Consider the following 16647-nt stretch of genomic DNA (forward strand, 5'->3'; position numbering starts at 1 on the left):
AATTTGTACATGTACCGAGACGTTCGTGAACCGAGGTCCCACTGTGCAAGAAATTGTATACGGCGAAATAACAAAAAAAAAAAAAAAGCGTGCTATTGCACTGATATCAGTGGTAATTAAAATTACTTAATGTAATTGGTTTACCAGCACCTTCTTTTTCTGCTAATCTCTACTTTTTCTCATTTTAGCAATCTGCACAGACAGTCCTACGTGGCAGTGAAGAGCACTGTGGCAGTCCTCGAGTTCGGACCATCTCTTGGAACCGTCTGCCGCCGCTGCTTTCTCGCCTGTCAGAGACGTCTTCAGCTGATGACAGCATGAGCGACTGCACCTTTGAGTCTCCGCCATGCTCTCCTGCGGCATACCCTTCTGACTCTCTTGGGAAGTCCCCATTGGGTAAGGTTCCCTCTGTGTGCTCTTCATAATCAGTGGCAATGTATTTTATTTATCTCAAACAGTGATGCCAGTCCTTCACTGGACACTATTGTAAAAATTACAAGGAGGGGCCAACCCAAATGGAGCCTCACCACAAACAAGCCTCAGACTGCAAAGGCATAAAAGTAGGGAGCTGGCTTTAAAAATTTGAAATGCAAAAAATGTTTTATGAAAATGAGGGGCTATAAAACCTGTGGCTCGGTTAGACAAGTCCCACTCTTTAGAAATCAAGATTTAAATAAACATGAAAAAGCACAAAAAACCAAGGCCTAATAAAAAGGCAATTCAAAGAAAAAAAATCCCAATAAGTACCGTATATACTCACATATAAAGTCGGGTCTTGAAAGTTGAAAAATCAATCATAAATCAGACCCTGACTTATACATCCATTCAAAAATGCAACTTAAATGTTTTTTTTTTACATCTTCTTGCTTCCTCCAATCTCTCATCAGTTTCTCAGACACATCAAATTTTGTTGCAGCAGCACAGTTACCAATTTCTTCCGCCATTTCTTACGATAAAGGTGTATGAGAGTGTGAGATACAAAACAGTGCAAACGTCTCTTCGGAATACAGTGATCCCTCGCTATATCGCGCTTCGCCTTTCGCGGCTTCACTCTATCGCGGATTTTATATGTAAGCATATTTAAATATATATCGCGGGATTTTTTGCTGGTTCGCGGATTTCTGCGGACAATGGGGTCTTTTAATTTCTGGTACATGCTTCCTCAGTTGGTTTGCCCAGTGATTTCATACAAGGGACCCTATTGGCAGATGGCTGAGAAGCTACCCAACTTACTTTTCTTCTCTCTCTTGCGCTGACTTTCTCTGATCCTGAGGAGGGGGGCTGTTCGCACACCTAGACGATATGGACGCTTGTCTAAAAATGCTGAAAGATTATCTTCACGTTGCTACCTTCTGTGTGCAGCTGTTTCCTGAAGCGCCATGCTGCACGGTGCTTCGCATACTTAAAAGCTCAAAGGGCACGTATTGATTTTTCAGTTTGTTTTTCTCTCTCTCTCCCTCTCTCTCTCTCTCTCTCTCTCTCTCTCTCCCTGCTCCTGACGGAGGGGGTGTGAGCTGCCGCCTTCAACAGCTTTGTACCGGCGGTGCTTCGCATACTTAAAAGCCAAACAGCCCTATTGATTTGTTTGCTTTCCTCTCTGTTTCTGACAGGCTGTGCTCCTGACGCGCACTCCTTTGAAGAGGAAGATATGTTTGCATTCTTTTAATTGTGAGACAGAACTGTCATCTCTGTCTTGTCATGGAGCACAGTTTAAACTTTTGAAAAAGAGACAAATGTTTGTTTGCAGTGTTTGAATAACGTTCCTGTCTCTCTACAACCTCCTGTGTTTCTGCGCAAATCTGTGACCCAAGCATGACAATATAAAAATAATCATATACACATATGATTTCTACTTCGCGGAATTTCTTATTTCGCGGGTGGCTCTGGAACGCAACCCCCGCGATGGAGGAGGGATTACTGTAGTGAAAGGGAGTGAATGCTTAATGTGGGCAATTATTTTGTGTTTTATAATGGTAATTAATTTAGACCACTTTACAGAGATCTGTTTTCACTTTGACATTGATAAGTGTCAAAAAAGCCAAGTTACCTTCACTGTGATTCAATATCGTATAACAATAAGATGTGAAAACGTCTGAGGGGGCTGAACACTTTTTAATAGGTACTGTATGGTACAAATGTATGAAGAAGAGCACCTCAATAAAAGGCACTTTACTGCACAGGTGCAACAATTCCAGTTGACGTCTTTTTTTTTTTTTTTTAGAACATTAGAACAATCTAGACGAGAACAGGCCATTCAGCCCAACAAAGCTCTAAATCCTGTCCACTTAGGGTATATACTCACATATAAGTCGGGTCTTGAAACCAAAAAAATCAATCATAAAATTAGACCCCGACTTCTACACCCATTCAAAAATACGACACTTATTTTATTTTTTTACATCTTGTCGCCTCCTCCAATTTCTCATCAGTTTCTCAGACAAATCGAATTTTGTTGTAGCAGTGCAGTTACCAATTTCTTTCGCTACTTCAGCGACGTTTAATTTAAAACCAGCTTCATATTTTCTTCTGATCGAACGCTCCATCGTAGATAAGGGATGCTCTTACGATAAAGGAGTATGAGGGTGTGAGATACAAAAGTCGCTTCGGAATAGTTTGGGTATTACCGTGTGGTCACGTAGGCACAATACATAGAAAAAAAAAAGGTTGTGGGCTCCGTGGTGACTCTCTCAGGTGGGTGTTAGCATATCATAATCTCTTGGACCAATAGGGTGAGTTTTCCGCATTCGACTTATATGACCGACATTATAAAATACCGGAAATTATACGGTAAAATCAAGCCCTGACTTATCCGCAGGAGAACTTAAATGTGAATATATACGATAGTTGGGAAGCTGTAATTCCAGAAACACAAGGAAAAATATCTTGAAACTCGAACAATTTAAAGAAAGCAACAGTTAACAAAAATCTTAAAACAGTCAATGATCCACTGCTGGGACCCTATGTCTGATCTCAATATAAAAGCAGCAGCAGTGACGTCAGGGTGGCCCCACCAACAAAACACAAGGAATGGCCGAACATTTAAAAATATAGTACAGTACTAGGGTGTTGTACCGTGTTAGCCATTATGAATGTAGAGAAAAGCCAAGCAAAATGACACCTTTTATTGGCTAACTAAAAAGATTACAATATGCAAGCTTTCGAGGGCAACTCAGGCCCCTTCTTCAGGCAAGATGTAATCAAAAAGCCAAAAGGCATTACATCTTGCCTGAAGAAAGGGCCTGAGTTGCCTCGAAAGCTTGCATATTGTAATCTTTTTAGTTAGATATAGTACACAAATAATAAGTAAACTTAACAGAAATTATTCAAGAACATGAAAACCATAATTCAAAAAACAATAATCAAACAGAAAATACTTACAAGCCAGGGAATAAAACCTGGCTGAAACATAACAGACATGTTCATCCTTCGTATTTAAATTCCATGTTTGTTGCTTTTTTCAGGTTGGTTTAATGAAAATGATGGACTTCATGAAACTAATAATAATATGAATGATCACAGAGTAAGTATAATTCATTTTAACTATGTGCGCTTTTGCTGTTTTTTTTGGGGGGGGGGGATTTCTGAGATACCTATTAGGCTTCTATTGCAAACTTTCTCAGAAGATGGATATAGAAGCTTTTATTCTCTTTCCCAAGCAAGCATAGTAGAGACAACTTGCCGGAGCATAGCATTAGCAAAATAAGAGCTTTACTGTGTGCATCATTGTATAGTAAAGAACCTGCTATGGCAGGAGAAACTCCGACAGTGTGGCAACAGTATGGGATTTGGGGGCCGTCTGTTAAGGTCTACATAATAAAAAGCATAAAGAGGGATAGGGTGACCCTAGGACCGTACCATGATAAAACACAACAAATGTTGTCATGTTGTGGTGGCCTGTTGTTAGGGAGCTTCGTTTCATAGGCTGTGACCTGTGACTTCATCGCTGAGTTGGTGTAAAGATCAGCACTTAGTACTTTTCAGCCTTTGACGAGTGTTTGTTTGGTTGATGTTTTACTTCGATTTTGATTTTTAGTTTAGGTTTATATTAGGCCTGATGACCGATCAAACTGATTTTGTTAACAAACTTGGCTAGTCTTTTGACTAATGCTTCATTTCTCAGTCCATACTCATTTAAAGACTGCCTCGTTCTCTTTTTCGCGTCAGTACAGTCAGGCAAGACCAGTTTAGACTTGCCAGTTTACCTAACCTGTCAGAGCTGTTTGCAGCTTACGAGGTTTAAGGTTAAGGTTTCTTTATTTAGTCATGTTTACACAAGAATACATGAAATTTGCCTTCTCAGTTGCATCTAATAACAGACAGAATAAAATAAAACAGACAAATAGAAACAAGAAAGGTTAAGGTAAGGCAGTTGGATAACACATATTTACACCAAAAAAAAAGGTTACAGGATATATATCAAAACCTTAATCATTATCTCCCATATTTCTTATTAAAAAGTCGTATGGCACTAGGAAGACAGGAGTTTCTGGAGCGATTTGTGTGGGTTTTCAAAACGACTGTCCTTCCTGATTTACTGAACTTTAGTTCTACATGTAATGGATGTCTGTCATCAGTTGAGATGATTTCCACCTTATTTAACAAGGAAAATGAGATTACCTGGAGACAGTCCCACTCAGGTAGAGGATAATGAAGAAACAGACCTTGACCACACCAGATTTACACGCAGTCTCCTGACACAGTGAGGCTGCAGTTTGTATCATTGTACGCAGTCTACAACAAGCTGAGTGAGGTTATGTAGGGCTTTGAAGGTGAGAAGCAGAATCTTGAATTTAATCCTTGATGGAACTGGTAACCAGTGAAACTGGAAGAGAACAGGGGAGATATGAGCAGATCGCTTTGTGTGGGTGAGGACATTGGCTGCGGAGTTCTGAATGTACAACAACAACATTTATTTCTAGAGCACATTTTCATACAAATGATGTAGCTCAAAGTGCTTTACAAGATGAAGAAAGAAAAATATAAACATAAGAAATAACAAAGAATAAACTAAGATCTGATGGCCAGGAAAGACAGAAAAAACGAAACAAAAAAACTCCAGAGGGCTGGAGGAAAAAAAAAAAATCTGCAGGGGTTCCAAGGCCACGAGACTGTCCAGCCCTGACTATTCAACAAAATATTAAATACATAAGTCTAGACACAAAAGAGAAAGGGAAGGCAAAAACCTTCAAAATCTTTGTTTAGTCAAATCTATTAATATTTAATTTTGTTTATTAAACCAAATAAATAAAATAAAATAAAAATATAAAACTAAAAAAAAATCAAATTTCAAAACAGAAAATTTCAGAAGAATGCAAAGTAGCAATACTAAACAAAACCAAAAATGAGAAAGTAAAGTCCAATCCAGTAATTGACCAATACAAGTCCACCGAACCAAGAAAAAAATCAACAAACCAAAGAAAGCCAAGGAATCAAAATAAAAATGTTCAATTGACCTACAAACATGCAAAAGGAAATTTACAGAAAGAAAATACAGAACATTGTCCAGAAAGCTAAACTATGGCGACAAGTGCGACTTTCCAGTTACAAAATAAGTAATTTTTCGGAAAAGGAACCAAACCAAAATTATAAGTCGGCCTACCATATCTGCGTTTATATGGTTCCAGGACCCCCTGTGGATTTGCAAAAACCATGAAAGCCCAGCACTTATATAAAAGCATAAATAAAGTTGTGTTCACAAAGCAAATACAAAGACCGATACAGCGGGACTGAGGGCTGGCTGGGCTCTGGGTAGTCAGTGACTCAGCGGCATCAGACTGTGCATTTTGTTTCTTGTGCGTATTTAATGGTCAGTGCTGCATGTAGGAATTTCAAATATTTTTTTTTGAGAATATTCTGGATTTTCCGAAAGAATTTTGAACCACGGTTGCCTAACCTGCAGATAAGGTGGGCCGTCTGTATAAATGACATGAAAAATAAGGGAGTGTGGGGCCAAACTCACAAAAGACAGAAAAAGACGACTACAAAACTAAAACACAGTCATAGGAGAGCAGCCTGTACACTTGACAATATTACTACTTAGCCCTTCATCTACCACTACTACTACTATACATAATTAAAATGCTCTTTATGCACCAGTATGACAGAATGATCAGCTCAATCCCAGCAGTTCTGCAGTTCCTCACAGGTGGCGCAGTGGTAGTGCTGCTGCTTTGCAGTAAGGAGACTGTGGAAGATTGTGGGTTCGCTTCCCGGTTCCTCCCTGTGTGGGATAGCGCTTTGAGTACTGAGAAAAGCGCTATATAAATGTAATGAATTATTATTATTATTTTATTATTATCTCAGTGCCAGTTCACATTTGCAGTAGTATTTCAAAATGAAATGAAATGAAAAGGGACATTTCAGGCATATTATTTGCAGTGTTCCCAAAGAGCATACAACATATTAAAAACACTACTTTTTACCGTGTACAGATCACAGTGCAAAATAATGACGTTAACAGTTTAGGATGGAGTCTATATATATATGTAGTATTAGGGTGTTGTACTGTGTTAGCTATTATGAATGTAGTGAGAATTATAGCAAATGGTACCTTTTATTGACAAACTAAAAATATTGTATTGCATATTGTAATCTTTTTAGTTTGCCAATAAAAGGTGTCATTTTTCTATAATTCTCACTAAATCATATATATATATATATATATATAAAAGTCAATGTGTGTGTGTGTGTGTATGCGTGTGTGTGTATATGTATGTATGTATGTATGTTCCAGCATCACTTTAAACGGCTGGAGCGATTTTCATGAAACTTGGTATACACGTTTTTCACTGGTCGACTAAAAACAGTGTCGGGTGAAATCAACCTTAACCCACCCCCTTCTGGGTAGGGTGGTGGGTGATCTTGCGGTCTTTTATGCATGTTATCATCCAGTTGACACTCGGAACGACCACCAGAGGGCGAACTGGAGGTGACTGCCAACATTCTTTATGTCTGAGCGACACCGTGCCCGCCTGTTGCTTTTGAAATTAAATCGAGTTGGCCGGTTCTGAGCATCAACTGGATGATAATATACATACAAGAGTGCAAAACAAGCACATTAGTGTGTCTTCATTGTTGGTTAATCTATTTTTAAAAATGTATGGGTTTTTTTTTTAATTATATTTTTCTCAAACAATAAAAAAAAAAAAAACACTTTATTTTCCTCCCGGGCAACACCGGGTATTTCAGCTAGCCAGGGATAATAATGACATGCACACTTACTGCATGGGCTTTGTTATGTAAGCCTTCAGCCTACACCTCTGTCACTGATGGTAAGTAAGTTTGTTAAGCACGTGACGTCACCAGTGGTGAGGGTAACGCAGCGCACAAAACATTATAGTCTTGGATGAGCACTTCAGGATGGTGATGGGTCAGAAGGACACGGGTGTCGAGGTATTGTAAAACTTCCACATCGCAAAATGGGTGTATGCTGTAAATGAAGTGTAAAATGTGTTCCTGGGGTAATGAGGCTGTGCAGTAGAATTCTGACTTGTATCATCATGTAGCTGTTGGGTGGTGGGATCAATGAGCTCAAACGCTGACGTTTTAAATGCTGTTCTATGTGTTTCTACTTTCTCTCAGGACTCCGAGAGTGGCGGAGACAGTGGCTATCCCAGTGAGCGGCGTGGGGACCATGATGATCTCGATCACAGAGACAGGGTAATGTTTCTTAGCTACCTTTGGGCTGCAAATGGTGAGCTTGGAGCTGCAGATTTACAAATAATAAAACAAGAATCAGTACAGAAATGGTTTGGGGTGCCCACAATGACTCAGTAGAGAAGACAGTATGGCAGCTCAATCCCAGCAGTTCTGCAGATCCCATTGTTTAGCCGAATCTAATAAATGAAACGGTTGAGTCATCTTTAGTCTGTTGTAGCAGACATCTGAGTTTCTTCTTTGTTTACCTCATTTATGGCCCAGAGCTGCAGGCAGTCCACTTTTCAACTTTGCTGAATTAGCATATATAAGCATTAAGAGCAAAAATGTAGTACTTGATTACTTTTAGCACATGTGTGGCCATTCATTCTGGAACTCTGCTCTGCCCTCCCTTTGAAATTATAACACGTTTAATCAAAATGGCAACAAGCCAGAGGATTTCCTGCTCATTTCCCACAGAATTAACATCCAAAAGTAACATCCATGCAGGCACATCGGGGTCCCTGAGAATTGCACTGGCCTTTTATTTGTGAACAGGTGACCTCAGGAACTGAGCATCAAGAAAAACTGAAGAAAAACCTCAAGCTGCAGAAGGCTGCAGACCAGCCGTACATCTAGCCCCTTCTTAGAAATGTTTGGCTTTTCAGATTGCAGAGTGTGTCATAAGAGTGCATTCCAGAGCTCTCTCACCTTCTGTGTGAAGAATTTCAATGACATTATTCTAGAAGCTTGGCAGTCGGCCTTCCTGTTAGAGCTCAGAGCTCTCTGTCTGACCCGCAAGATGAACTTGCCATTTCACAAGTACAGTGGCATTTTTGACGACAGTCAGAAGCTGCTGTAAACTATCAAGGTTAGTCAGTAGCACGCCTTCTGTGAAGGCCAAATGCTGTTAATGTTTTTTTTGGGGGGGGGGATGGGGGGAGATATCATAACAGTGGAATGAGAATAGCTGGCAGAGCTCCCATTTGTACGATCTCCCGTTCATTTAAAAGAGGAAATGCTTCCAGCATCAGGGAATTCTTTTAATAATGGAATATAAAATGCTTCCTGCTTGTCACAAGTATTTCCTATCATACTGAGTGGCTTGGGGTTTACATCAGAGTCAGTGTGGGAGAAGTGGCAGACAGGAAGAAAAGGATGCGTGATAGAAGTTTTTTTTTTAATCTTAAATAACATTCCATACAAATAACTTTTTACAAGAAAAAAGGCGTGAAACAAATCAACCCCTACCTCTGAGAAAGACAGCTAGGCCAGCAGAGTAAAACTTTAAGCTAGTCAGTCTGTCAGTATTGTCCAACCCACTGTATCCTAACACAGGGTCACGGGGTTCTGCTGGAGCCAATCCCAGCCAGCACTGGACGCAAAGCAGGAACAAACCCCAGGGAGGGCGCCAGCCCACCGCAGGGCATACACACGGGACAATTTAGGATCGCCAATGTACCTAACCTGCATGTCTTTGGACTGTGGGGGGAACCCACGCAGACACAGGGAGAACATGCAAACTCCACGCAGGGAGGACCCGGAAAGCAAACCCAGGTCTCCTTACTGCGAGGCAGCAGCGCTACCACTGCACTGCCCTTTAAGCTAGTAAAAATAAGTAAATAGATAAATTAATAAATGAATAAAGATAAATGGAGTTAAAGAGAGGAGAGAACCTGCTTCTTCAGTTTAAATGCTTATTCTAAAATGTTATTGATTAGATCCTGCCAGGTTTTACAATATAATACAATATAATTTATTTTTGTATAGCCCAAAATCACACAAGAAGTGCCGCAATGGGCTTTAACAGGCCCTGCCTCTTGACAGCCCCCCCCCCCCCCCCCAGCCTTGACTCTCTAAGTTTTGAAAAAGAAATTTTTTATTTTTTTTTCATTCGTGGGATTTTATATTTTCCCAGCAATATTCTGGGGTTCAAATTCACTTCTCCTCTGTCTGAAGAATCATCCAGCTGCTTTACTTCACTATCTTTAACCTGCAGCCTGATGGATGGATGGACGCTGTTTTTTTTTTTTGTCTGCTTTATGTATATTAGATTTATATCTGGGCTTGGACGGGTGATTTTTACATTGTGCAGACAGAACTGGCTGCTATGTGTGATCTGACCTATCACCCCAGCAGAAACAGGCAAACTCAACCTCCAGCCCTTGCCACTCATTAACATGCAAGTAGACAATCAATCACCAGAGTCTGGGGACCCTTGTTACTTTACAACTTGGGACAGGATATAAAATGCAGAAAGCGGTGATTTGTAAATGCTGTTTTGCTCATATAAAATTGAAAGTGGTATGAAGATAAGGTAGGTGAAGTTTAAACTAATCAATGTATTTGCTAAATGTACACTCACTCTAAATGTGGAAGAAGTTGTAACAGAAGCGTATTTACCACTGTGTCACATCCTTTTAATAAAATTCAATTATCGTTTGGGAACTGAATGCCCTAATTGTAATGTTGACAGTGGCATTTTTCCCCATTCTTACTTGATATAGGTCTTCAGCAGCTCAACAGTCCTGTGTCTCCCTTGGCATATTTTGCGCTTCATAATGCAGCACGTGTTTTCAATGGCCGACAGGTCTTGACTGCTGGCAGGCCGGTCCGTTTACCCGCACTCTCCGGCAGTAAAGCTACACTGTTGTAATACGCACCCATATGTGGCTTGGAGTTGGCTTGTGGAAATAAACAAGGACGTGTGATGAGGTGCGTTGTAGGTCCGTGGTGACACAGATTTTAAATAAATACTAGGGGGCTATGCCCCCTGCTTGCTTCGCTTACCCACCCCTTCCACTCCCTGGGTGCATCTGTGATGCTCGCGTTGTAAAGGGGGGGGCGGGGGGTTGCTTACACGCACGCAAAGGAGCTGCGGTCGGATCAGCTGCTGTCTTGCTGCTGCCGAGCTGCGTGTTCTGCTTGTCGCGCTGCGTGTTGATCATCTAAAAGCCTGTGCAGCAGCTTTCCGTTTGTCTCACTGCCTTGTCTTGCGGGACGTTAAAGTGTCTCCGAGAAAATCATATATTGTCTCCTTTTATAATAGAAACAAAAGGAGTGCTGAGGCTCAGGGCGAGTATAGGTGCACTTAAGTCTCGTGGTCAAGCAGCTACAGAGTGTTGATGGAGAGATTGATGAGCCCGCATTCACGTGCGGATAAACACGGACAGCCAGTTTCCTCTGCTACAGGGTCCATGATCACAGTGCCTGTGCCTGGATAAAGTGTATAAAAAGGAGCCTGAGCAAGAGACAAGGGCAACAGAATGAGAAGATGCCAAACCAGGAAAGAAGAGAATAGAAAAGAATCAGAAAGGAAAAACGTAAAGTTAAAAAAGGAACTAAGCATGGAGGTCAAAAGGGGATGACTGAAAGAGAAGGAGAGAGACAGGATTGTGGTGGAGCTAGCGCCGAAAGGGTGGAGGTAGCTGGTTGGGTTTGGCCACCCAAAAATTGTGAGCATATAGCAGTTGAGGGGCAGGGTCACTCCTGCTGAAGGAGAAGGAATGACACGCTTCTCCAAGTGGTCTCTCGTTGGAGCCCGTGAAATAGCGGCGGGCAGAAGATGGATCAACAACAACAACCTTTATTTCTATAGCACATTTTCATACAAATAATGTAGCTCAAAGTGCTTTACATGAAGAAGAAAGAGGAAAAAAAGACAAAATAGGAATTAAAATAAGAGAACACTAATTAACATAGAATAACAGTAAGGTCCGATGGCCAGGGAGGACAGAAAAAACAAAAAAACTCCAAACAGCTGGAGAAAAAAATTCAATCTGCAGGGGTACCAGGCCATGAGACCACCCGGCCCCCTCTAGGCATTCTACCTAACATCAATGACATCAATCAGTCCTCATTGTATTCAGGGTTCTCATGGAAGGACTTGATGATGACGGTCACGTGGACTTCTGGTCTTTAATCCATCAATGGAGGGACATCACGGTGCTTTGATCAGGTGGTGGCGCAGATCGCCACCACAGAAAACCAGAAAAAGAACAGAAGAGAGAGTAGTAGTGGGAGCAGTGCTTGTGGGGTCCCTGCAGAGAAACGAGTAGGGCTTGAGGCGCTGTTTTCAACTAAATGTGGGTATAAGAGCATTTCCAGATCATTGCTTTTTGCTATTATTTGCATTTTATATATTATTCCTACTTTTTTGGAAACAAGGTTTGCATCTGAGCACCCTGCAGAAACCTTGGACATCCAGGAATGTGTATTTTTTTCTTGTTGGCACGAAAGCTGTTGAATGTTTCGCACATGTGAGAAAATTAGTCATACTTGTGTGTGTATTTGGTTATGTTTGTGCATGAGAAAGTCTGTCTGTGTGAGTCTGTGTGTGTCTATATGACAGAGCATTTATTTACTACTGAACATGTTATATAGTTGTATGTTATATTATATAGGTATGCAGTTATATACTGTATTATTGAGCCAGATAATGTGCGAACAGTAGTGAATGTGGTCAGGCTGTTGTTGAAGGTGTTGAGCTGCATGATGGGAGTGTTTATTGAGGCAGTATGTGCTCATTAGCTCAGTCTTTTGGGTAGTGTACAGTCTTTTAAACTGTCAGTAATCACTCTTATGTGATAACTTGCACATATGTGATGGGACATGCATGAGCATTAAGTTGTGTGCAAGAAAGGTGTTGTTTTGTGTCTGTCGTTTCTGAACTCTCTTTACATGTCACATAGGCCAACTCCTTATCCCACAGACGGAGCTGTGAGTCAGACGAGGACAGTATCCGAAGGGTAAATACGAGGCTTCCCTCCAAACCAGTCCCTCTCTTTCTCCCCGTCTGTCTGACTCACCCTATACACCTGATGGGCCTCCTTATCTGTTCCTCTCTCATCACTTTCTCTATTTCTCTCCCTCCCTCTTTCTTGTCCTTCATCAGAGACGAGTCGCCATCACCATCAAACAGCCCTCTCCTAAAAACAGCCCCCAGAACAAATCGGTGATTCTTGCATGGCCGTCTAAGTGCATGTGCTATCTATTCACCTGCAGCCTCCCAAGCTGTGATTAACCTGTAAGAGCGTACTGCTTGTCCTGTTGGTAGATGGAAACAAGATGGTGTGCTGAAGTGTGAGCCGAAACGTAGACAGACAGGCAGCATTTTGCCTGTACAGCATATAGCATATGAAGTATAGTTAAAAATGATTATAACTGGACATACCGGACAACAGAGTGGGAATGCCGATGCTTATAGGATGCTGGCAGTGATGGAAAGATTTGTAAACTGAATAAGAGTTAAGTGACTGTGTCACAAATAAAACACAACACCTTTTAGATGAAGATGGTCAGTGTCTGCAAACATTGGCACATATTCAACAGGAGCTGTGATTGTAAATGTGTGCTATGAGGTATCACTGAGATAATGAATTGATGCAGTGAACAAACACGTTTAACAGATACCAGTGTGTATTGGGCACAAGGGGCTCTTAAAGGAGGGATTAGAAGTGCCCGCTTCTGCGACTCACCAGCAGGCACTGATCACTTCATCATGAATGACATTTAAGCATTTTACTGGTGAAAGATATACTACACTAGACCTCTCTGTCAACATCCTACCCCCATTGGCACTGTCGTGATTGTCATCTTCACTGTTTGTAGGCAAAGTTCAGTTTATTTTGACTATTCCCTATACATGTACACTATATGTGTTAACAGGCGCTTTCCCACCACAGGAACCATGGACTTTTTAGAAACTTTTGTAGCATCCCCACCAGAGTAGCTCAGGCCATTTGTAGTTCCTAGTAGGTACTTTTAGATCCAACTCCAGGGTATGTACCTTTCATTCAACCAGGAACTATTGTGGGTGGGGCTCAGGCAATGAACTGTGCTGATTGGTTGACCACAATCACTCTCGCATCTTAAAATGTTACAATCTGTTAGTAGTTTTGACTTTGGAAAGTTATCAGTGAAGATGGAGCGCCATACTTCACACCGCATCACTCTTATTAGCCACCTCCCTGATGCCCCAGGTCACACACCGCATAGAAGCAGTAATCTGCCCAGTGAAGCTGTGATTGTTTTGAAGCAATAAGGTGTAGGGGTCACTTACTCTTCATAGCCGCCTCCCTGGTGCCACACCACACACTGCATCAAAGCAGTAAGGTTTGGGAGTCCTCCATGAACGCGTGAACGTGTTTCACTTCACATCACATTATTGGTCTTTGCACATCACAAATTTTGCATAAAGGTTGCAGTTTCTGTTGTACAGTGGGCCTGAGCCAACATCGTACAGGAACTGAAAACAATGTTTGTGCGGTGGGAAAGCACCTAATGTGTGCAATGGGGCAGAAACAATTTCAGAAGCCAATAGCAAACAGTTTTGTATGTACTCCTTATCAGTGAAAAGGGGAATCTAATAATAATTCTCCAAAATCACTTTTTTTGATTGGGACAAAGAAAGTGGGCCACTTATGGGTCATACATAGTCTGCCTACCAAATGCCTGAACTGCTCATAAATCCTCAAGCTTATTATTATTAATAAGATTATTTCAGATTATTTGTGGGTTGAGAAGAGGATTTAGTTTTACTTGAAGTCTGACCTTTAAGTTTAATAACTGGCTGTTTTCAATTGCATTAATGTGAGTGATCACTTGGCCCCAGAGAGGATTAGGAGGACATTCACCATAGTTCAGCATCCTTGGAGGCACTCTAGTAACAGACAAAGGGTTAGGGTGCTAGTTAGAAGAAATACAACTTGTTGTTTAAGATACTTGGCTGGAGGTATAAGCCAACTGTCTTTTCATAATTTCAAGGTAGGAAAATTGGATTTTTTCTGATAGATATACATGAGCCACCCTGGTTGCCACCCTTGAACCTATAAGAAATACTCCCAAACCACCACCTCCAAGATTTCACTATCATCTAGGCACTTCTTATCAATGATGATGACAGTATACTTTTTTTATCAGCAGTTCCTTGAGGTAACCTGATGTCCATATCACATACATCTGTGTCACAGACAGAGAGAAATGAGTAAAAGGGTGTAAAAAAGGTTTCAAAAACTCAGGTTGGGCCTTCCCTAGACCTCACCCCAGGCAGCTTGACTCCAAACTTTACTGGACTGCTTTGGCCTACATGGCCTAAAAAGGGTTTTAGCTTCAAAATACATTTACATTTTCCAAAATATTTCTGAATGACTCTCCAGGGAAATGAAAGCCATGAAAAAAAAAAACTTTGGGTTAGGAAACTGTCCACAAAAAGAACATCCATCTATCCATGTTCTAAAATTGGTTATCCTGAGCAGGGTGGCGGGACCCTATCCCAGCAAGTTAACAGATAGATAATAGGGTGCAAGGCATGGACAATCCATGGATGGGGAGCCAGTCCATCGCAGCGTGAACACACACACACACACACACTTGGGTAAATTTAGCGTTGCCAGTCCACATGACATGCATGTGTTTGGACTGTCGGAGGAAACCCATAGACACGAGAAGAACATGCTAGGAAAATCTAGGACGTAAACCCTGATCTCCTTACTTAGAGGCAGCAGTTCTACTACTATTCCACCACAAAATGTTATTTCAAAATATAAATTATAATATAAAGCTCAAAAAGTATACTCTGGGCAAACGAGTCCCAGTATGCAATCCAAGGCTGTAATCCAACAAACACAGCTAAAGGAGACCAAAAACCAGTACTGGAAAAATCCAATACAATAAAAAAATGACTTACAAAAGAATTCTATAACTTCAGTGCATCACAGATGACATCCTCTTCCCTGTCGCTTAAATAGCTAGAGGGAGGTCTCAGGAGTTGTGATGTGACCTTCTGCGAGAGTACCACCCACACAACACAAGGTATAGACACACATTTTAAGTAACAAAATACAACACATAATAAACAAATCTAATAGAAATAACATCAAAACATGACCAGTAATACGTCAAACATCAGATACAAGCCAGGGAAAAAACCCTGGACGTGACATAAGAATCGGTACATGAACTTTGGTGATGATGCTATGTCAGTCTACCGATTGTTTTACCAGATCTTAGCAAATTTTGAAGGATTTACAGAATTCTCTCAACCTATAGGTAACACAGACCAGACATTGCCCTTTAAAGACAACTAACGTGTTGCCATGCATAGGATGAGGCAGATTACCCCGAGCCCCTAATCTACACTAATTTGCATGGGACTGTGATTAACCCCCTGATTCCATCTTGCATGAAACCTCCAATCATAAATATCCTCTCATAGGATTTCTCTCTTCTCTTCATTCCCTGTGATATCATTTCAGCGGGTGTCCTTTATTTGTTTTACCAAAATGGCTCAGTTCTTTCACTTGCCTGAAATGTGTTTCTCTTTTTTTTCTCTTGTCCAACGATGCTTACACAGCTGACAGATGAGAGATTGAACTTCTATCATTCGTCCCGCTCACACATGCATCGGCCTTCTTGTGTCGCCGTTGAGGTGCAGAGGCTGAATGAGCTGGAGCTTGAAAAAAAGATTGGAAAATCGATCCTGGGCAAGGTAACCGTGAAAGTGACAACAGGAAATTTGTGTATGGAAGTTAAGGAATTCACACCTCCACTATTGAGGAAGGTCTTGGACATACAGTATGACAGGAACAAAATTCCTCCATTTTTTGACATACCAAAACAGATCATAAACTCTTAACTTGTCCATTCATCCATCCACCTACTCTTTCACTCACTAATTTTCATACATGGTTAAAAAAAGATGAGACTCTATTTTAGTATGGCACAAGGTCACACTCACTCATGAATGAACGCAATAACATGTTTTTAGGAAAGGTGCTTGCTAGATTCTTACAATAGTTAAGGGCCTTCCTTTGTGAAGTTAAACTATCTTATAAAATCACTTATTTTTGTTTTAATATTTACAGCTATCCATTTTATTTTGCTTGCCTAAGTTCAAGCCCACCATGGTTAATACTATATTTACTGTCAGGTATTTAAATGATGTGATCCACATTGTCGAGGTAACCCATGGGGTCACACGTAAAGTGGGACACCACATAGAGCAGGGGTCCT

General features: G+C 41.0%; 1 protein-coding gene across 7 annotated transcripts in view; it reads left to right on the top strand.

Moving 5' to 3' along the window:
* The window catches only part of eef2k (eukaryotic elongation factor 2 kinase), a 100254-nt gene that overhangs the window by 75185 nt on the left and 8422 nt on the right, over positions 1 to 16647 (top strand). For 3 of the 7 annotated variants that reach the window (XM_051933655.1, XM_051933654.1, XM_051933656.1), the window contains 6 exons: positions 189 to 396; positions 3462 to 3520; positions 7582 to 7659; positions 12327 to 12383; positions 12530 to 12589; positions 15989 to 16123. In XM_051933655.1, the coding sequence (XP_051789615.1) occupies positions 189 to 396; positions 3462 to 3520; positions 7582 to 7659; positions 12327 to 12383; positions 12530 to 12589; positions 15989 to 16123 (597 nt within the window). The remainder of the gene's footprint in view (positions 1 to 188; positions 397 to 3461; positions 3521 to 7581; positions 7660 to 12326; positions 12384 to 12529; positions 12590 to 15988; positions 16124 to 16647) is intronic. The other 4 variants (XM_051933658.1, XM_051933660.1, XM_051933657.1 and 1 more) reach the window with 3 other exon arrangements.

The sequence above is a fragment of the Erpetoichthys calabaricus genome, chromosome 11, assembly GCF_900747795.2.
Source record: "Erpetoichthys calabaricus chromosome 11, fErpCal1.3, whole genome shotgun sequence".
Lineage (NCBI taxonomy): Eukaryota > Metazoa > Chordata > Cladistia > Polypteriformes > Polypteridae > Erpetoichthys > Erpetoichthys calabaricus.